This window comes from Aethalodelphis obliquidens, unplaced genomic scaffold (assembly GCF_003676395.1).
Source record: "Aethalodelphis obliquidens isolate GAN/ISIS:26980383/991018 unplaced genomic scaffold, ASM367639v1 scaffold48, whole genome shotgun sequence".
Taxonomy (NCBI): domain Eukaryota; kingdom Metazoa; phylum Chordata; class Mammalia; order Artiodactyla; family Delphinidae; genus Aethalodelphis; species Aethalodelphis obliquidens.
In genome coordinates this window covers 398,717-420,134 of record NW_020837992.1, presented here as the reverse complement: position 1 = coordinate 420,134, position 21,418 = coordinate 398,717, and the positions used below count along the sequence as shown (strand labels likewise).

General features: G+C 54.2%; 3 protein-coding genes across 3 annotated transcripts in view; 2 read left to right on the top strand and 1 right to left on the bottom strand.

The window, feature by feature from the left end:
* Positions 1-859: 859 nt before the first annotated feature.
* Positions 860-8,216, top strand: CHI3L1 (chitinase 3 like 1). Its single transcript, XM_027082646.1, has 6 exons — positions 860-864; positions 3,688-3,900; positions 5,224-5,380; positions 6,118-6,239; positions 7,315-7,438; positions 8,028-8,216. Exons 1-6 carry the CDS (start codon positions 860-862, stop codon positions 8,214-8,216), a joined length of 810 nt encoding a protein of 269 aa, XP_026938447.1.
* On the top strand, positions 7,897-21,254 carry MYBPH (myosin binding protein H). Its single transcript, XM_027082669.1, has 12 exons — positions 7,897-8,884; positions 12,824-13,049; positions 13,157-13,291; positions 14,047-14,214; positions 16,611-16,699; positions 17,078-17,273; positions 17,456-17,595; positions 18,216-18,375; positions 19,613-19,749; positions 19,898-20,084; positions 20,415-20,465; positions 21,018-21,254. The coding sequence occupies exons 1-11, from the start codon at positions 8,534-8,536 to the stop codon at positions 20,429-20,431; spliced, it is 1,806 nt and encodes a 601-aa protein (XP_026938470.1). The 5' UTR covers positions 7,897-8,533; the 3' UTR covers positions 20,432-20,465; positions 21,018-21,254.
* The window catches only part of ADORA1 (adenosine A1 receptor), a 36,888-nt gene continuing 34,453 nt past the window's right edge, over positions 18,984-21,418 (bottom strand). The window contains exons 3-4 of the transcript XR_003427930.1: positions 20,398-20,645; positions 18,984-20,182 (exon numbers count right to left, since the gene is read on the bottom strand). The gene's annotated coding sequence lies outside the window, so the exon portion shown is untranslated. The remainder of the gene's footprint in view (positions 20,183-20,397; positions 20,646-21,418) is intronic.

The window sequence follows — 21,418 nt, the reverse complement described above, 5'->3', positions numbered from 1 at the left end:
ACTGACAGACCCAATAGGGGTTATCCCTCACTAGGGAGTCTGCCTTTTCCACAGGTGCCTGCTGAGCTGCAATCTGAAGGATGAGTAGGAGTGTTTAATTAAGCATATGCAGAGTATGACCTGCTGAATAAGGATGCACAAACCGTACACACAGAGTGGGCAGGTAACTCCCTCACTGTCTGAGCTTCCGCTTTGGGGAAATGAAAACCCCAGGGCAGTTTTGATTGAAGGCACAGTTTCAATACACTCACACAAAGAAAGTAAAGTGACAAGATTTATTACTTACAGATTCCAGAAACAGAGGAGGGAGGTGTGCATTGAGCTGGGGGCGGGGGCAGTCCTCTGTCCTGGGTCACAAGCCAGCAGGAGACAGAGAGTAAGCGCCTTTTACTTATAAGGTGGTTGGGGAGCACCACTAACTTTTCCAGGGCTCAACTTTAAGTGCTTATTTCAAAAGGTGTCCTGGGAAATGCAAAGCAGGACCTTGTGGCTGGAATCCTAAACTCAGGTCCTTATCTAAATGTCCAGACTCTGGGTGTGAGCGGAGTTATACTGTAAAATGCCTAGGCAGCAACTCAAAATAGCTGCCTCTTCACAGGAAGTGATGCAAACATGAAGTTCATGCTGCTTGACGTGCCATGAATAAGTCCTTTGTCTCTGACCTCGGGTTCTTGTGTCTTCTGCCAGAATCCATGAGATTCTGTCTATCTCATTAACTTGCAAGTAGTATAAAATCTCAGGCCCTTCATAGTTATTGACAGGCTAGTAGATGACATATAAAAGGGCACTATGGTGGGAGAGAGTAGAGCAAATATAAGAAAGAAGGCATGAATGGATGAGTATATGGAGTGAAGGGGGCATGGCGTGAGATGAAGCTGAGAGGTGGTGTGCCATGGGACCCTTGGCCAATCCTGCTGGGGCAGGCCCAGGGGATGTCTTGGCTGTTATGACAATGCCACCTTCATGCAGGACATGTGGAACTAATAAACTGGCTTTGGGGGAGGACAGGACAAGGCTTGGGCTAATCTGTGCCTATGAAGTAATTTTTAACAAAGGAAGAGAGTGAACTTGGGTGTTTTCTTAACATCCTGCACCCTGTTATGAACATTTTTACGTGCCTACTACTTTGTAATACTTTCTATTAGAGATTAAAGGAAGTCCACTTCCCAGTGCCCTAAACAAACAAGGGAAAGTTGTCATGGACTATCATTGCTGTCAATCATCTAGGGTACAAAAGAAGGCTAGTTGCCTTAAGAGGGTGAAGCCATGACCCTTTAGTGTTCGTGAGTATGACTCTGGACAAACTGCTTTCTGACCATTTCTCTTAATAAAGAGATGTTTCAGTTTCTAGGGAGAGGAAGGAAGAGAAGGGGGACAGAGGGAGAGACCTCACCAAGAGAGGACTGTGAAATCAGTGTGGCTAACATTGGATTATTACCTAATATGATTGTAAAAATAAAGGTATCTGTTCAGAAGCCCTCTGTCCCATTCTGGCAATTGGAGTTCTGAACTTTTCACTCCCGGCCTATTAATTAATTTATAGCCTGCAAAGAATGGAGTTGTCCAGGATCTTTGGCCCAAAAAAAGTACCCACAAACAGGGAACAAATCATGCAGAGCCTTGTTAAGAAGTTTTGTTCTTATCTGAAGCGTGATAAGAAACCACTGAAGGATCTAGAAAGGGGTGGCATCATTACACTCAGGTGTCAACAGAGAGGAGCTGAGAGTGTGGAGATTATGCATCTCCTGAGATTGTCTGCTCCTGGGGGAAATCAAGAGTTCCCTGAATTTTTACTCCTTGGTACTTCACTGCAGCCCCAGGCTTGCCAGATTCATACTCATTTTAACGGGCCTTTCAAAAAGGAAGCAAAGCGGCACCAGGTCTCAGAGCATTCTCAGCAATTTCCCACTCCTCTCCAGCCTTTCTTTAAAATAATCAGCACAGGCCAGCTGTGGGAAACAGCTTGGCGAGGGGGAGTGGGTCAGGCAGGGTGCTGCTGGGCTCAGGGAGAGAATAAATAACAGCCTTTTGCGGGGGTTACTGCTGGTTACAGAACTCAATTGTGCCCAGTTTCAACCTGGCCAAGGGCCCGGACAGAGGGCTGGAGAGGCAAAAGTAGAGGCTGCCAGAAAAGCCCGGAAACTGCTGGCTTTTGGAGGAAGGTGAGTGGGAGGCTGAGTTACTGGCCACAGGAGCCCCCAGATCATCCCCCTGATGGCTTTTCTGCCAGCAGGTGCCTCAGGAAGACCTGGCCCACGTTTTCAGAACTCCCCAGGGTTTCTCAATCCACCTCAGGCGGCCCGCAGTGCTCGGCCCCGCCACTTTCCAGCCTGCTAGTTCCTTCACTGACACACAGCTCAGTTCTGTACATGGCATGGTTTGGGGTGCGGGGGAGTGGAGTGGGACAGGTATAAAAGGAAGTTGGACGCCCAGGGAAGCGTCCTGTCTAGGCAGCTGGGCACCAGGAGCCTGAGGGCAAAGGAAGAGGCCATGCCGTGCCCCCCTCTGCTGCAGCCAGGATGGGTCTGAGGGTGGCTCAGACAGGTCTCTGGGTTGGCCACAGAGCCGCTCTGCAGAGGGGCTGGCCTCCTACCTGCTGTGGGAGGGGTAGCAGAGTTGTTGGGGGGAGAGATGAGGAGGCGGGTGTGAGGAGGCCCTCGATTCCTTTATGGTGGGGGGTGCAGGGAGCAGGGGGAAGGGCAGGAGGTACTTGCAGGGGGTCTCCCTTCAGGTTTTGTGGTCCTGGTGCTGCCCCAGAGCTGTAAGTAACCCCTTTTAAGTCACGGGAAGTGGGGGTGTGGTGAGGGCTGTGTGGAAGGGACCTTGCCACTGAGGTAGTGCTTTTCCAGTTTCTTCTGTGATTCAAATGGTTCAGAAATATTAGCATTTGTTAAACCAAGGTGATGAGTATATAGGTGTTGATTATACTATTCTCTACTTTTCTGTATATTTAAAATTTTTGAAAATTAAAAACTTTCAAAGGCTCAGGTTCAATGAAAGCTTCAACTAATCGCTTACTGGGAACCACTAACAGGAGACCAGTAGCAGCATGGATGAGTGATGCCCAGTTATTCCTCCACAGTCAAGAGGGCAGAAAAGGCCTACTTTGCAGCAGGAAAAATTAGAATGAGCGGGGAGGAGGAACTTCCGGGTCCATTGGGATATTGTGCCCCAGCTCGGGGGATGGACTGAAGGGGCCTGGGGGCTGCCATTCTGGGTGGGTTACAAGTTAGGGGCACTCCCACAGGAAGGCAGAGAAGAGATGGGCCAGAGCCTCTCAGATCAAGGACTCCACTGAAGGTCCTGCAAGACTCTCGCCTGAAGGCCAGGGTCTTCTGATATGGCTGTCGGGTCCCTCTTCTCCTTCCAAGTCACTGCCTCCAGGAAGCCTTCTTTACTTGTACCAAGTCCCATTTCATCTTTATTCATTGACACCCCCTCACCCCATACAGTTTTCTGTTCTTAGTCTGCAGTATGTTTATCTACTATATTTGATCTTTTCTAAGCATTTTCAAAATAGACCTTATTTTCATCAGACAGAGGACTCCCCTGAGCCAGCCCTTTGCATTTAGAATTCTAACTTTGCTCACAATTCTGCCCATCAACCCCGCCCCCCAAAAACCCCATTAGTGCTCAGCTCAGGGCTCAGCCAGAGGGTCCCTGGCTCAATCTTGGCCTTCTCCTCAGGTGCTGCATACAAGCTGATCTGCTACTACACCAGCTGGTCCCAGTACCGGGGGCGGGGGGCGGGGGTGATGGGAGCTGCTTCCCAGACGCCATCGACCCCTTCCTCTGTACCCACATCATCTACAGCTTTGCCAACATAAGCAACAATGCGATTGACACCTGGGAGTGGAATGATGTGACGCTCTATGACACACTGAACACACTCAAGAACAGGTTGGGCCACTGGCTGGCCAGGGAAGGAGGAAGATGGAGGGTTAGCAGGGCTGGTCTCAGGGCAGCGTACTCCTGCTCAAGAGGGTGGGCGAGGTCCCCAGTACTCACCTCTGGGTGGAGAACTGGAGGGCCTTGGCTTAAGTGGGAAGAAGTGATGAGAGCAGGTGTCAGGGTGTAGAAGGAGACCGTAGAAGAAGGTACAGCTGAGCTCCCCTGGGAAAAGGACCCCTCTCCATCCTCTGAGGGTGCCTCTCCACGGAGAAAGTCCTTATGACTCTATTTTGCCATATCCTGGCTTCCCCGCTGGAGGGAACAAATATGGGCAACATATCTCAGAGTAACTGCCACAAATGCTTAGAAAGTCTTAGAATACCGAATCTCAGGGTTGGAAGGACCTCAGAGGCCTGATTCAGCCTCCCACCCAAAGCTAGAAGCCTGATACAGCCTCCTAAATGTGGGGCCACCCCATGTCACAGCAACTTCACTCAACCCCTGCCCTCCTGCCTCCCTGTGCCCCACAGGAATCCCAACCTGAAGACCCTTCTATCTGTTGGAGGATGGAACTTTGGTTCTCAAAGATAGGATGACTCATCCCCCAGAGGTTGATGGAATAGGAGGAGGCATAGCTTTCTCCTCATTCACTGGATGGGGGTCACAGGGACCCCAGACTGGTCAGGCACAGGGGTCTGAATGGTTGTCAGGAGCCTGCCTCATGTACAACCACGAAATCAGAGCGCAGAGAGGGAAAGGAACTTGTCAAGAGTCACACAGCAAGGTGGCAGCCAATGCCCTTTTTACTACTTCTCAGACATGAAAACAAAGAAATTTGGGGCGGCGAGGGATACTGTCCTAAGGAGAAGGAGAGAGATGGAATGAATGGGAAATTTGGGAGTGGAGACCCTGTGAGGACATCCTGGAGTGGGTAGAATTGGAGCAGGCTTTAAAAAGGGGGCAAAGATGGCCATAGCAGCTCTCATTTACTGAGCTGTTACTATGTGTCAGGCATCCTATCCAACCATTATCACATGTAATCCTCATAATAGCACTGTGAGATGTTACATTTATGCCCATTTTACAGATGAGAAAACTGAGGCTCAGGTTATAACCTGCTCAAAGTGGCTTGGCTAGTAGGTGATAGAGCCAGGGATATCTGGCTCCAAAGCACATGGTCTTTCTAAGATAATTGGAGGTGGGTCCTGTCCCAACCATGCCCTCCTAGAGCTGTGTGTGTTCAGACTCCCAGCTCCACATGCCCAGAGACCCTTCCAGAGGGCTAAGACACCCAGCGTATTGGTACTGAGCCCTCTACTGGGCTGATTTCAGTTCTAGATTTTCCAAAATAGCCTCCAACACCTGGAGTCGCAGAACTTTCATCAAGCTGGTGCCACCAATTCTGCGGACCCATGGCTTTGATGGACTGGACCGAGCCTGGCTCTACCCCAGGCGGAGGGACGAGCAGCATCTCACCTCTCTGGTCAAGGTGCTGGTTGGGTCAGGGAAAAGGGCAGGGAGGTAGGGAGCATCAGGGAGTGGGGAGGGCAAAAGCTGTCTTCAGAGATACTCTCCTGAGGCAGGCAAAGGGGGACTGAGGCCTCTTTGCTGCAGGGTCCTGAGATCTGGACCAGGGATAAGACAAACAAGCCTGTGTCCTGAGATCTCACACAGCAAGGAAGACATTTTTTGACAACAGTGGGAGGTAGGGTGGGGTTCTAAGAGGCAGAGGTCACTAAGCGGAGAACCCATTCCTCACTGCCTGTATTCATTCCCAAACCAACACTGCCCACTCCCCAGCATGCACTGCATCAGAGGTACTCAGTTACCCCAGGGACAGAGTGATCATTTAAACAAACTGTTCATGGTACAATATAAATCACTTTAATTTTGTGTTCTCCTTTATAAGCTTGAACAAAGCACAGACCAACAGGTAAATATCTTCCAGCATCATCTGAGGACCAAGTGGGATCACTCTCTATCCTCATGGTCCCTCCAGGACAGAGAATAATTGAGTGTTGATGAGTATGCACGGGGTGTAGGGACGAGATTGGTCCAAACAGTTTTTTAGGAAAAAGATGGGTGAGTCTGAGGATGAGACCACTTTATCGTTCCCACTGAGCTCCAGTCAGGTTGGAGATTACAGCAGACAGCGAAGGCCAATTACATGCTCAGAGATCTTTCGCCTCAAGGCTTGCTGTCACTCACCTGCCTCTCTCCCAACAGGAAATGGAGGCTGAGTTTGCAAGGGAAGCCCAGGCAGGAGCAGAGCAACTCCTGCTCAGCGCGGCAGTGTCTGCTGGGAAGATTGCCATTGACAGAGGCTATGACATCGCCCAGATATCTCGGTGAATCTCCTTCCTGATGCACTCTGCCCTAGCACTCCATGTACAATCAGAAGACTGGGCTTCTAGTCCCAGTTTCTCCAAAGATGTGTGACCTTGAGCAAGTCACTTCCCCTCTGTGTGCCTCAGCCTCCCCATCTGTCAAACGGGGCAAAACGATCCCTATCCTTCCTTTTCATTTGGGGTATTGCGCTGCTCAGATGAGAAAGTCGTTATGAATGTATGTATTTGTGGAAAAGGAAGCAGGGAAAGTTATACAAACCAGCCAATCACTAGTCTCTGGAGGGGCAAGGCAGCAGTAATGATACCTTTCATTTCTAGGCTGCTGGGGAGTCCACACAGTGCTGTCACATGCAGGTGGCCCCCTCCCTTTCCTGTTCACCCCGCCCCTCCTCCTCGCCCTGCCTCCTCATGCGTGAGAATGAGCAGTCCCCAGCCAAGCAGGCTGACCTCTCGGTGGAACAACGGCATGGGTCTTAGGAAACCCAAGAGTGAGAGACAAAGGCTCTTCGCTCTGACTTTAGAATCTTCTTTAGGGTCTTAGGGAGTGTAGACTTGGTGCTTTAATTGATCACTTAGAGGGTGGGAATGAGGTGGCTCTCAACCATTTGCCCCAAACACCTGAAGCTCATGTTCATGCAATCCACCTGCAGACCCTCCACCTTTGTGTGTGGAAACCTTACTTCCCACCAGGAGGAATCATAGGTTCAGGCCATCCTTTGATCCTGCTCTCTCCCGACAAGGCTAGCTGTTGATGCCACTTGTAATCTGCTTTCTCAAAGATGAATGTGGCTGGAGTGGAGGGGGTGACGTGTGTTGGAGGCCAGCTCTCAACTGTGTGCTGGGGGTGGATTGGAAGGACCCCATTCTTGCCTTGAATGCTCCTGTGGGACCCTGAACCCACGTCCCAGTGTGGCACAAGGGAGGTGGTCCAGCAGCCTAGACAGCAGGTCACTGGGTTCTGCTGGGTTTGGGGTTAATGGCTTTTCTCTTGGCTGCCTGTTTCTCCAGCTCACATCCTGCTAGGGTGGCGTGCTTTTTCAATTTTTCGCCTTGCCCTGCATCCACCCTTCCACAGACACCTGCACTTCATCAGCCTTCTGACCTACGACTTTCATGGAGCGTGGTGCCAGACCATAGCACATCACAGCCCCCTATTCCGGGGCCGGGAAGATACAAGTTCTGACAGATTCAGCAATGCTGTGAGTGTCCCAAAGGAGGGAGGGCTGAGAGGGGACCACAGACATGACACTTGCCAGAGCTCAGACACCAACCTCTCCACTCCTCAGTAATCCTGCAAGGGAGGGGTTATAGGGCCCACCTCACAGATGAGGAAACTGAGGCCCAAAGTTTATGCATTCTCCACAGCTCTGGGAACTGGGGAGGTGATTCTTCCATAAAGAGTCAGGACATCTCCTGACGGGCCTGTAGGGTGGACCTAGTGAAGGCAGAGGGCAGACTGAAGAGAGCACAGAGAAGGCTGGGGGCTGAGAGGGCAAGAGTCTAGTCTACACCTGCCATTGTTTGCTGTGTAACCTGGGCCAATCGCCAGAGTTCTGCAACTATCGAACAGTAATAATCCCTTCCTATACCTAAGAGGATTTTTTTCAAGACTGAAATTACACAATGCTTTTTAGACTGACATAATAGGTTCCCAGAAGGAAGGGAATTCCAGACGCGTCTAGACCTGGAACTCCACCTTTCAAGGCAGCAGTGGGAACTGCACAACCTTTCCCCTCCTAGACCACCAGCATCTAACTGCTCAAACTGTCCTGCCCTACCCACCCACAGGACTACGCTGTGAGCTGTGTGTTGAGGCTGGGCGCCCAGGCCAATAAGCTGGTGATGGGTATCTCCACTTTTGGGAGGAGCTTCACCCTGGCCTCTTCCAAGACAGATGTGGGAGCCCCGACCTCAGGGCCAGGAATACCAGGTCGGTTCACCAAGGAGAAAGGGACCCTCACCTACTATGAGGTATGAGCTGGGGAGAAGGTAAGATTTCCCGGGGCACCCGCAGCCCCGGGGAAGCTGAGCCTCCCACCCCACCCACACTGTACTCCTTTGGAAATTAAAAAAAATGTTCCAGCAGACCTAGCACTCTGGAGAAGAGGGAGGAGGAGGCCAGGCACATCCTGTCTGCACCCACTCTGGCCACTAAGTTGGGGCCTTCCTTCTAGCCCAGGAAAAAACAATGGCCAAGAGGTAGGTTCTTTTGTTTCGGCCCATCCTCTGCTGCTCTGTGCTGCCTTGGGCCGGTCCTCAGTGTCAAAGCACTATTTCCCACATCCCTGTTTAAGATGCAGGAAGCTAATCAGAGCCCCCATAATGCCCTCAGGTTACAGCAGCTACAGAATCCTGGGATCTTTGCATCTGTTTTAAGTAAAGTTGTGCGAAGCCTGCAGTCTCTAGGGGAAGATGTAGCCTGCAGGAAGAAGCAAGGGGCTGAGAGATTTGGGCTGTGGTGTCCCCCTGGTGACCCGCAAAGTCTCAGCACAGCTCCCCACACCACGCCTGCCCTGTTCTCTGTTCAGATCTGTGACTTTCTCCGCGGAGCCACGGTCCATAGACTCCTTGGTCAGCAGGTCCCCTATGCCACTAAGGGCAACCAGTGGGTGGGGTATGACGACCAGGAGAGCATCAAAAACAAGGTATGTACCTAAGACCACACCCCAAGTTGAAGAGGGGGAGGGAAGCCCCCTGCACCGAGGGTGGGGCTTGGCTACAGAGGTGTTTGGGGTCTCAGGTGTCTGCTTTTCTCTCCCATGGGGAGGTGTCCAGATAGCACACCCTCCATAAGCACCCTGGCCCAGGGAACCCAGCCCTGCCTGCTCTGGGTCTCCAGAGCAGGTGCGGTACCTGAGGAACAGGGAGCTGGCTGGCGCCATGGTGTGGGCCCTGGACTTGGATGACTTTCAGGGCACCTTCTGCGGACAGAATCTGCACTTCCCTCTCACCAGCGCTATCGAGGATGCGCTGCTGAGGTGCAGCCTTCGGTTCTTGGGCACACAGTGGAGCAGAGATCACTTGGCCCTGACTGGCTAGGAGCCTGATCACCTGCCCTGCTGGGTCCCCTGTTGAGCTTCAGTCTCCCTTCCTTGGGCCCATGCGGAGGGCCACAGCTCTGCCATCTGAGCTCAGCTCTGGTGGACAGGCAGGTAGGAGTGGGGCTGTGGGACCAGCACAGTGTAAGACACGGGGTCAGCACATAGCTGCTGATTAAGGAGCATGCTCAACTCCTCCAGGCCCCACACAAGGAGATTTCTTCCACTCCCTTACCCCCAGGCCTCTATGCCTAAGGACACCCTTTTGGCAAGCTGTACCACTGCAGAGTGAAATATCTTACAAGAAGCAGCGACCACGCTAATTATATCCTCTGCAAAGCCCAGCTTGAAACCTTTACTCAGGGCCATAATCAGGTCCCCACTCCACTTCCCTTTCCTGATTCTGCAGCTGCTCAATAAAGCACTGGGGCCCGCCAGTTACTAGCGCTTGCTTCAGTCTATCTTTGTGGTCCCACTGGACCCACGGGGCTCACCTCCCCCATCTCTTCTGGATTCCTCTCTCTCAGGCTGGGTAGTCCTGAGCTGCGGAAAATGAGACCACCCTGTCCTCTGCCGGGCCCCAAGAAGTCCCCCAAAGAGGCAAGCATCGCCAGACCCATCAGTCATGGACTTAACCCAAGAGGGCTGATGGGCTTCCGGATCTTAAAGTCATTGTCGTCCAGACTTCTCGATACAGTTCCTTGTTGAAAGAAGCCTTTTCTGTTTCCAGGGGCTAGCAAGCACTAGGAATGAAACCCTTTAACACCAACCCTTCATCTCCTCTCACCTCGGGGAGATGTAGGAGCCAACACAGGGTCAGGTTAGAGAGAGCCCTGACCCTGGACTCTCACGGCTAGAAGGAGACACCTATGTTATCTCACATACTCTCCCTCCGTCCCAGGCCTAGAGTCTCTACAGGGCTTGAGAGCTAGCCTTCCAACCTCCCCCCACACTCTCAGTGACCAGTTGCTCATTACCTTAGAGGAACCCTTTCCATTGCTGGACTGAAATCAGTCAGATGTCCTAGGGCTGTAACCCAGCCCTCTGTCTCTCCCCTCTTGGGACATAGCCCTCAGCCCATGCAGAGACCAAGACTCCTCAGCTGAGCCTGGGACATGAGGTGGGGGCCAGATGGGACGGGATGAGTCAAACGGGATGAGCGCAGACCAGCCAGCCTTCCAGGCTTTATGAAGTAGAGATGTTCTCAGCAGTTTCTGTGAACTCCCAGAGCCCCAAACATGCCTTGTATCCCAAGAGAGTTCAGCTGCATGCTCCAAAACCAAAGAGAATTTATCTGTGGATTCCCTAGTGTTTGGATTATCTGTGATTTGGCCTAGTGATTTGTGACACTGGTTTGAGGTGTGGGGAAGAAAATACCTATCGGCCTCCCTGAAATCTGAACCAGCTGGAGCAGGGCAGATGCAACTGATCCCAAGGTCACTGCCAAGCTAAAGGAAAAGAGAGTGAGAACTTGGCCAGAGCTTCAGGGGTACCTGGCATTTCACTGCTGGCCAATGGGCCAAGCATTCCCTCATCCCTGCCCACTGCCTACTCTACCACACAGGGGTCTTTGAAAAGCCAGGGGCTGTGAGTCCTCCAGGGAAGTCAACCCCCACCCTACCTCCCCTGGCCACCCTTCCCCCATCCTGAGACAGTCTCTGGAGGGCTGACTCAGGGTCCTGCAGAGTTAGTCACATTCACTTATAGCTGCAGAGTCAGAGGCCAGGGATAGAGATCGGGTCTCCAGTCCTGGAGGACTGCCCAGCAGGACACTGAGTCACCCGGCAGAGGGCACGGGCACCCAAGCAGGGCAGGATCTGGAGGCTCCCCTGGCCCTCCACTGCCTCTCCCCAACAAGGACAGCCACTGGTGAGAGGTGGCCACACTCCTGTGCCCCCAAGCCCCGGGGCAGGGGGAGAGCATGCATACCACTGAGGGACCTAAATAAATTACATGTGTATTGATTTTTAAATTATGGGATGTATCATACAAGCTAAAGAGTGCGTAAAATGTATTTGTTTAATTTAAAGAATTACTATACAGTGAAAGCCTGTGTAACCACCACCCAGGACAGGAAATGAGACCTCATTAGTGCCCCTGAAACTCCACAGTCACATACCTCCCTGTCCCTCTGCCCAGAGGCAGGCACTGTCCTGACCTTCCCTGCCTTCTTTTGTGGTCTCACCCGCTAGAGACACCCCTTGAAGAAGAGAGCTGGTGCTCCCCGTGCCTGAATTGAATATGAAAGGTGTCTCATCGCTCTCTGTGCCTGGCTCCTTTGCTCCCCGTTATGTCTGTTAGATCAACCATGTAGCTGAAGTTTGCTCATTTTATATTCCATTTTTGGTTTAGAGGAGCACACACATGTCACAGTTATTTAGGCATTCCCCTGCTGAGGGAGAGCTGTGTTCTCCAGATTTGGTGTTACAAACAATGCTGCTGTGAATGTTTGCATGCATGTCTCCTGGGGCACAGGTGTGAGACTTTCTGGGGGTGTAACTGCTGGGTCATAGAATTTGCACATTTTCAATCTGACTAGATACTGTCTCACTTTTTCCAAAGAGATTGCTCCCATCTACACTCCCACCAGCAATGAGAGTTCTTGTTACTTCCCCTCCTCCCTGACACATGTTATTTTCAGGCTTATTAAATCATTCCCAATCTTACTGTTTTATTGGATGAATGACTCAATGACTAGGAATTTGGGTGTACCTGCCTCATTTCCCCGTGGCATGCAGATGTCCTGCTTCGAAGAATACAAGTCTCAGAGTGCTGTCCTCCTCCAAGGTCTCTTCCAGACCTGTCTTATGAATTGATTTTACCCCCAAGGGCTAGGGGACTGTCATAGTGTTCTCTGTAACAGATGGGGAAACTGAGGTCCAGAGCAGGGATTGGAGAGGCTGGGTAACCAGGGGCCTTAGACTCCCTTCCTGGGGTCCCATTGCTAGAAGACCTTCCTCCAATCAGGCCCACCTTGGGCATCCCAATTCCCTCCCTCTCTAGGCCCTCAACCTCAGGGAATGTGAGGACCAGGGGAGTGTGGGACCCTAGGGACAAAGCTGGGAGTGCTCCCAAGAGAAGGCTGTTTCCAGGCTGTCTGGAACCCCAGCACCCAAGCTGAGAAGCCCTGGGCACAAGTGGTCCCCCAGAGGCCAAACACACAGAGCCTGATCTGGGTTCGTTCTCCAGATGGAAGCTCTCGTTCCCATTGCCCTGACCCCTGGCGCAGGCTCCTGGCAATGTCCCATCTCACCGATCTGTACCCTCCTCCCATCTGGGCACCAGAACCCTGCCTGCTGAGATCCAGTCGGGGTGATGGACGAGGTCGTGCACTCCTCAAGGGACCCTTGCAGTCCTCCGCCAGAGCTATTCCTGGCTTCAGCGCCTCCCCACGCACCCCCCCAGTCCCCCTGCCTGACCTGACCCCACAGCTGGGAATCATTTGACTGGGGGTGGGGCAGCCCCCTGACTATATAAGCCTGGACCTGGGTGTCCCAGGCACCCTGGAAGCACAGACCCTCCAGTGCTACTACCTGCGCCCTCCAGCCCGACCCTCCAGCAATCCTTGCAATGAGAGGAAAAGCCACCCGGGAAGCCCTTGCCTGTGGTCCGGAGGAGACTGCCTCTGAGTCTGCAAATGTGCCCACGACAGAGCCCTCTGGAGAAATGGCGGCACCGAAGTCTACCGGGGAAGAGCAGGCTCCCAAACCACAGGAGCCTGCCCCTCAGGCACCTGCCCCCGCAGCCTCTAAACCCGCACCTCCAAGTGAAGGTGACAAGAGGCGGGGCAGGTGGAGGAGGGAGGCAGCCTTGGCAGAGAGTGGTGCGGGGAGAGCTTTTGGCTACGAACCTCTTTATCTCCCCCTGCTTCTCCCTCAGATGTCCCCAGTGCCCCGCTGCTGCTGGCTGTGGAGGACGTGAGTGACAGCTCGGTGACTGTGAGCTGGGAACCCCCGGAGAGGCTAGGGAAGCTGGGGCTCCAGGGCTATGTTCTGGAACTCCGCCGAGAGGGAGGTGAGCTATGGGCTAAGCCCTGCATACACCCAGGGGAGGTGGGCTTAGAGGGCAGCAGGGACAAGCCCCCAGACTCTGCAGTTGGGTCAGTCCAAGGGGAGATACAGAAAGAGGGAGAGGAAGCAGTCCGCTCAGGCCACTCACACACAGCTTCTTGCTCCACCAACGCACCTCTGAAAGCAGGAGGATGTCCAAACGGCCTTAGGAGGCCCCCTGTCCTCCAGCTCCAGGAAGCCTCTGAGTAACAGAGATAAAAGGGTAGGTGACAGTGGGGCACTCCTCTGTGAGAATGAAGGAGGTGCTAAGTCTCAGAGGACCCTGCTTGGGGAGGGCAAGCAGGAGGTGGAGAGCAAAAGAAGCTGAGGGGGAGGGTAAGTTGTAAGAGAGAGTGAGGAGAAATAGGGGACGGGCGGCTCTGGCCAAATTCCTCATGCCAGCATCCTGTTATCCACCTCCATGGCAGTCAAGTTCTTCATACGTGTGGCTGCCTTTGCCCCTACCTTGCTGTGTGATTTGGCAAATGTGCCCAACCCTCTCTGGGCTCCGGGCAAACCCATCTCTGGCCACCACTCAAGGGTTCTAACGTCAGGTGTCTTTGATGCCATTTGACAACAAGAAGTCAAGGAAGCAAAGGGAAAATAAGTCCCAGAAAGGGAGGTCAGCTTCCTCAGATCATCAGCGAGAAGGGAAGCCCCACTGAGAAGGGTGCCCACAGCCATGGAGCCAGGGCCTTGCACTCTCTTCATTTCTCTCAGCCTTGGAGTGGGTGCCTGTGAATTCCCGGCCCATGATGGTGACCCAGCAGACCGTGCGGAACCTGGCTCTAGGTGACAAGTTCTTCATACGTGTGGCTGCAGTGAGCTCTGCAGGGGCTGGCCCACCAGCTGTGCTGGACCAGCCTGTCCACATCCAAGAGATCATTGGTAAATCCTGCTCCCCAGCCCTTCCCAGGTACCTTATCTAATGGATGGAGAAACTGAGGCCAATGGGTAGAGCGAACAGGGCAGTCATTTCCCCCCATCCCACACTCACGTGCACAAGCCACCTGCTATCGCCATTCTGCCTTAAGAAAGTCCCAGGTTCCTCAGCAGCAAGGGGCCTCTAGAGGTCAAAGAGGCCATTTCCCTGAATGGCCCAGCCCCCAAGCTTCCTGACCTCCAGAAGTGAGAGCTCAAGCTCCCCAGGTCACCTGCCTCAGAGTCCCAATGCTTAGAGTCATTTCATTCTTCCTACCTAATCTTAATTCCTTCAGCGGCCATGGAAGCTCATTTTCTGCTCATTTCATATGGCCTGGGTTCCAGATAGGAGTCTTTGCTTGCCTCTTGCTGCACCACGTCCCTAGTGGGAAGAAGATTAACGCCCTACAATAGGCCGGTGAAGGTTTCTCCATCCCCAGAGGCCAGTGCTGCCCTGGGAACCTGGGAGGCCAGCTGCTGTCCCCTTGCTAAGATTTCTATTTGTAGGGTGCATTAGCCTCAAGCCCTCCCAGGACCGATCAGGTTTCAGTCTGTTAATGGCAGTGAGTCACTTGGTCTGATCCAAGGTTTCTGGGGACAGCCCAGAGCCCCAAGGTGACAAGAGACATAAGCCAGCAGGTGGCCTGAGGCCTTTTCCACCTTTCTCCTTGTTCCCCCCTCCTCATCTTGACCCCATAATTCTGGGCAAGGCCTCCAGACAGAGGGGATTTCATGGCCACAGAAGGAGGTCAAGTTTGGATTCAAGGAAATACTTTTCAACTCTAAGGCCTGAGAGATGTGGGCACCAGGGGGTTGGGAGTGTAGAACTGTAGACTGGCACGGCTTGTCCATCCAAGCCAAGCAGGTCCAAAGGCACCCAGGACTCCCTTGAGGTCACCTAGCCTATTAGTGGCAGTCCCAGAACCTGACTCCCACACAGGCCAGTTCATGTCTTACCAGGCAGCAGGGACTCTTTTTCTGGTGGTTTTCAAAACCAGAGGCCTTTCCCCTCCTTTGAGTCTTGGTGAGACATGGTGCCACCTGGCAGCTTAATATGGACTCACCGATTCTAACCTGGGAGTGCCAGGAAGCCCTCCTTGTTGGGGAGTGGGGTTGGTGGGCATCCTGGACCTTTTCTGAGGGCCCAGGGATCTCAGACTCTGAGAGCCTGCAGGGGCCAGGGTCCTCTACTTCAAGGCCGAACACTGGAGGAGTCCGCTAGACTCAGCGCCCTCTACTCCATTAAAATTCCTCTGGCAGGAGAGAAGGGGATTTCCTGGAGAGAAGAGGGGAGAAGGCTGTGAATAAACAGGGAGCAGCCAGCCAGACCCCCCTCATGGGCAGGGCAGGGTGGGGACCCTGTCCAGAGTCCTCAGCTGCTCAGCTGTCCCTCCTCAGCCACCTGGAGCTGCCAAGCATTCCTGGCCCCCTGCAGCTGCCCCTGGAACATTCCACGCCTGATGCTCCCAGGGCCAAGTGCCTGCACAGCTAATCCTCAGAGACACCGTGTTCCTTCTGTCTCCTCCCTCTCTGCCCTGCATGCCACTGACCAACTGCTGCCACCTGTTTGCCACTGAGGAGCCTCAGCTACCACCACCCCTGCTCCCGCCCAGGGGGAGAGTGGCAGGGGCTGTTGCAGCTTCCCTTGGAATGCCCGACAGTTTCAGCAGTTGCACCTGATTAGGTGATAGGAAGGTGGTTCTCTACCGTAGCATGGGGCTGAAGTAAAGTGTCTGGAAGGACTCCCCCACCGCAGACTGAAAGGTAGTGGCAGGAGTAAGAGAGAAGGAAGGGGGGTAGGTCTGCTCTGGCTTCATTTAAAAAGGGAAAGATCCCAGTCCTCCCATATGGCTTGGAGACAGAGCAGTGGGCAAATGGGTCTCACAGGGGCTTCTCTGAAGGTCTGAGCTGTTCACAGCAGAAGGGCAGAGGGACTGGGAAGACAGTGTCGCCACCCTTCCAGGGAATGCAGGCCCACAGGCGCAGCGCACGCTGCCCACCAGGGGGAGCCAGGGAGCCAGCTGGGGCCCATCTGGAGCCCAGGAATACCAGAGCTGCAGGGCAAATCCCAGCCTGGCAGGGTCAGGGCACCTAGGGAGTGCCCCGGATGCCTACCAGTTCACACCGTGGAGGCCCTGCCCTCCTGGAACCTCCTGGCTCGCAAGTCCCCAAGGGCCTCAGAGGATTTGGGTCCCTGGATCTGGGGAGTGAGCTTTGCCCTGTCCACAGGGAGGCAGCCTCAGAGCACACTCAGACCTCCTGCCCAGCCAGCAACCTTCTCCAGTTGTCCCCTGCCCCTGCCACAGAAGCCTCCGATCAGCAGCCCCGTGCTGTGCTAAGCCTCGCCTCTCGCTTTAATGCAGAGGCCCCCAAGATCCGCGTTCCCCGCCACCTTCGTCAGACCTATGTCCGTCAGGTGGGAGAGATGATTAACCTGCAAATCCCCTTCCAGGTGAGTATGCCTCCTGCCCAGGATAAGAGCTTGGGTGAAATAAGGGCCCCCGCGTGAGGTGTATTAGAGGAGCCCAGGAAATGTCAGGATCCCCGTGGAGGTCTGCCTGAGACCCATCCACCAAGATGGCCTCATCCTCCCTCTGTTGTATACGTGACTCAGTTGTGATTCTCCAGCCGGTGAACAGGACAGGTGGCTCCGGGGCTGGCGGGACATCCAGAGAATGAGGCTCTAGGCAGCACCTGTGGCTCTAGCCTCTGCTGCCCCTGCTCAGAAGGGCCAATGGGGCCAGCTCCCCTGGCACAGGGAGCCCTGGAGCTGAGTGGGTGTGGGGTGCTGGCGCCTTCTGCGCTCACCTTGAGGGCTCCTCCCTCCCAGGGGAATCCCAAGCCTCAGGCCTCGTGGACCCACAACGGTCACGCCCTGGACAGCCAGCGGGTGAATGTGCGCACCGGGGACCAGGACTCCATCCTCTTCATCCGCTCAGCCCAGCGCTCCGACTCAGGCTGCTATGAGCTCACGGTACAGCTGGAAGGCCTGGAGGCCAAGGCAGCCATCGACATCCTGGTGATCGGTATGGGGCCAGGGGAGGCAGGGCTGACTTGCTGGGGACCCAGAGACCTCACCTCCTGCCCCAGAACTGATGGCCAATGGGGTCAGGCCAAGAGAGAGTGATAAGAGCCAGATCTTGGGTGGGGGGATTTTGTAGCAAACCCAGCCCTCCCCGTCACTCTCTCTCACACTCTGGTCCTACAGATAAACCTGGATCCCCCAGCAGCATCAGGCTACTGGATGTCTGGGGCTGCAACGCTGCCCTCGAGTGGACACCACCCCAGGACACAGGCAACACAGAGATCCTGGGCTACACAGTGCAGAAGGCAGACAAAAAGACAGGGGTGAGGCCCGCTGGAGCAGAGTAAGGGGGGGAGGAAGGTCTGACTGGGGCTGGGTTTGTGGGTGAAGAAGTGGCCTAGGTGTCTGGGAAGGCCTGTCCACTAAGAGTCCACGGACTGAAGAGCTCTGGTCTGCCTACCACTAACCTGACTCCCTGTGTGGCTCTTGGCAAATCTCTTTCATCTCTGGGTTTCAGTTTCCTCCTGAAGACTGCAAGGGTGGCTCTCGGAGGCCCTTCAAGCTCTAGAGCAGTGCTTCAGGAAATGTAATGTGCATATGAATCACCTGGGAATCTTGCTAAAACGCAGATCTTAAGTCAGTGGGTCTGGGGTGGGGACTGAGATCCTGAACTTCTATGAAGTTCTCAGGTGATTCTTACTTTGCAGGACCTCGGGCCACATTTTGACCAGTAAAGTTCTAGAATTCTCTGAAGACCCCAGCAAGGTCTCATTCTCCCAGGGGTTCCTTCTCCCAATTTAAAGTCCCTCAGACCCAAAGCTGGATGTTTCAGCCTCCCAGGGCTGGGGCGTGGAACAAGCCCCTCTGAGGCAGAGGCCACAGGGGGAGCAGGGAGGGGTAGGGCAGGGGGGAGGTGAGGATGACAGGCCCAGGGTCCTTGCAGCAATGGTTCACAGTGCTGGAGCGCTACCACCCGACCACCTGCACTATCTCAGACCTCATCGTGGGTAACTCTTACTCCTTCCGAGTCTTCTCGGAAAACCGGTGTGGACTCAGTGCCTCGGCGGCCGTCACCAAGGAGCTCGCCCACATCCAGAAGACAGGTGGGTCTGGGTCCAAGCCCGGAAACCAAGCTAGGCCTTGCCATGCTGACCCTTCTCCCTGTCTCTGACGTTTCCTTGGTGTGTCAGCACCCCTCCCTGTGTGCTTCTCATGGGTGCCCACTTGCCAGAGCTTTTGCTGCCCTCTCCACACCCACTCCACAGCTACCCCCACACACACATTCACACCGTGTGACTGTAAAGAAATGGACATGGTTGATTGATTGTAACAAACACATCAGAGCAAACCCATGCAAATGAGGAGCACCCCTTGGGAGGCTGTGCACTTATTCTAAAGATGCTGTATGGCTGCCAACATCATAGCAGTCATTGGGTCGCCTGTGCAGTGTCCCAAGGGAGCTACTGTGAAGGGCAATGTGTGTGGATAGGTAGACTGGTGAGTTTGCTAAAAGCAAACTCCCGACCCTAATATAACACCACATAGATGGACAAGAGAGATATGGGTATTTACTGTCTCTATACAGGCACATGGCCCTCTTGCGTCAAATGTGAAATTCCAAGCCCTTTCTCCCTGTCCCGCTGTGTGCTCCAAGGCCCTCCCCCGTACAGTCTGTGCGGGCTGCAGAAAGCACACATTAGCCTGGACTGCACAGAATTAGGAAGAAATTTTCATTTAAAAGAAGAAAGCCAGTCAAGTCTCCAAAGACAAACAGAAATGAAATGTAGAATCCCTGGGTTTTTAGTCTCCACCCTCAGCCAGGATCATCTCATCTGTTTGGTTTTGCTGCCCACTCCCCTCTCTCCTCCCCTCTGTGACTCACCCAGCTGTCGTTCCGGCTTTCCTCTGCCTCTTTGAGACGTTCTGCCTCTAAGCTCCGGCATGTTGGCTGTGCCTGGCTTCCCAAAGACCCCAGGAGCCTAGGGTCCTGCCATGGGGCTCCAGATGAGGAGGCAGGGGTGAAATGGATTGTCTCCCGCCCTTAATTTTCCTCCAGACCACCAGCTCTCTGCTCAGAGAGCCATAGTCATCATGTGACCTTCCATCGCGTAAGCCGCAAACTCACTACGTGATATTGGGCAAGTCCCTCATCTATGGAAAGTCTTAGTTTTCCATCTGTCAACTGGGGATGACAAATTTATCCTTGCAAAGGAATGCTGTGTAGATTAAATGGCATACCGAAGTGTAAGCTGTAGTGATTTTAAGAAAATGGATAAAGTCAGTCTTAAGAGGTCTCCTCCTGTAACCTCAAATTCACCCTACTTTCTCCCTCCAAACCAGATATTGTTGCCAAACCTAAAAGTTTTGTTGAGCGAGACTTCTCAGAAGCCCCCTCGTTCACCCAGCCCCTGGCTGACCACACCTCCACCCCTGGCTACAGCACGCAGCTCTTCTGCAGTGTCCGAGCGTCACCCAAGGTGAGGGGCAGGGCCCTGCTGTGCCTTGGGCAGGGGCACCGGGGTTGAAGAATCTTCCCAGGCATCTTTCCCTAAGTGGAGGATGGCCTTCGAGAGCCTCGTCCTGGCCCACAAACTTCCCAGCTCTCCTCTGACCTTGCTTCCCCAGCCCAGGATCATCTGGATGAAAAACAAGATGGACATCCAGGGTGATCCCAAATACCGCGCCCTCTCTGAGCAAGGTGTCTGCACCCTGGAGATCCGGAAACCCAGCCCCTTCGATTCCGGGGTCTACACCTGCAAGGCCATCAATGTGCTGGGGGAGGCATCTGTGGACTGCCGGCTGGAGGTCAAAGGTGAGGACTTGAGAGGGGTCACTCCTTAGGAACCCTCCAATGGATGGGAGACCAGGAGAAGCCACCTCTTCTCCTGCTGGACTAGACGAGGCTGAGCGCTGAAAATCAAGGCAAGACAGGGGTAGTGAAAATCGAGGTCAGGCTGTCAGAAGGACTTTCTAAGAGGGAGGATGGCTTAATGTGGGTAAAGGAGGTGGTAGAGTCTGCCTCGTAGACAGATGGATCACTGGGGTGAGGGCATGAGACTCACTCACCCCCGCTCACCCCCCACTCGGGTCCCCAGCAGACACCCACCCCCTCCCTGAGCGCTAACCTTCAGATCTCTCCCAGCCTCAGCCACACACTGAAGAGCCACTGGTGGAGGCTGTGATGAGCAGGAAGGTAAGTGGCTGCATGCACTCCCTCCGCTGCCTCTGGGGCTGGAGGCCAGGAGCAGGGGTGGGAGTGAGAAGGGAAGGGGGCAGCCAGCTCTGAGTACAAATCTGCAGTCACAGGCAACGAACACGCACAGTCCTGGGGGTGCTCCACAGACGCTGCAGGGCAGGGTGCTGCTGGCGAGGCCTGGAAGGGATGGGCATTCAGTGGAAGGGATTCAGTGGATGGTCAGAGGACAGGATCTAGTCCTGGCTCTGAAAGACCTTAGGCCAGGGCCTTCCCTTGGACCTGTTTCCTCAGTCAGAGAAGTAGGGGCAACATCCTTGCCCTGACTGCCCTCCCCAGGTGGTTCTGAGGCCCTGGACTAGTGAGGATGTATCCTGGAGCTGCAGTGGGCAGAGCTGAGACCTGGGCTTTGGGCCCAAGGGCCTAAGGGGAAGGAGGCCTGGGAAAGGAAGAGGGGTACTGCTTCGCCCTCCCCATATCACCCCTTCAGCAGGGCACGTATAGCCCAGCTCTGCCTAACAGCAGGGGCTCATAAAACATGTTCTCTGCTAGGTGCTGCAGGCCTGAGAGTTCAGGGCGGCCAGGCCCAGAATCAAGCTCCACGGAGGCCAGAGGTCCCCATCTCCATAGTGATGACTGATGGCTTTGCTCCTTGGTACCTGCCTAGCAGGCCCCAGGCCAGGCTTCCTGGATACAAGGGGCCCTGGAAAGTGCAGAGGCTGGAGCGCTCCTGCAGGGAGCTGTACACTGGGCGAGAAGCACTTGAATAAAGGTGTGTGGTGATACAGTGCAGGGGCCTCTGTGACAATGAGCATCATCACGATGGGGGCGGCACTGCGTCACCACGAGGGGGCTGTTGAATGTGTCACCATGAGGGGGTCTCCACCTCTGACACCATGAGGAAGGTGCCCGTGGGAGGGGGCTCGCGGTGTCATGGGGCTTTTCCAGATATG

Coding starts and splice junctions, on each gene's coding strand:
- CHI3L1 (XM_027082646.1), top strand. Junction 5,381..6,117: donor ATCTCACCTCTCTGGTCAAG/GTGCTGGTTGGG, acceptor CTCTCCCAACAG/GAAATGGAGGCTGAGTTTGC. Junction 6,240..7,314: donor GACATCGCCCAGATATCTCG/GTGAATCTCCTT, acceptor ACCCTTCCACAG/ACACCTGCACTTCATCAGCC.
- MYBPH (XM_027082669.1), top strand. CDS start 8,534: ATGCAGGAAGCTAATCAGAGCCCCCATAATGCCCTCAGGTTACAGCAG. Junction 14,215..16,610: donor CCACATCCAAGAGATCATTG/GTAAATCCTGCT, acceptor GCTTTAATGCAG/AGGCCCCCAAGATCCGCGTT. Junction 19,750..19,897: donor GTGTCCGAGCGTCACCCAAG/GTGAGGGGCAGG, acceptor TTGCTTCCCCAG/CCCAGGATCATCTGGATGAA.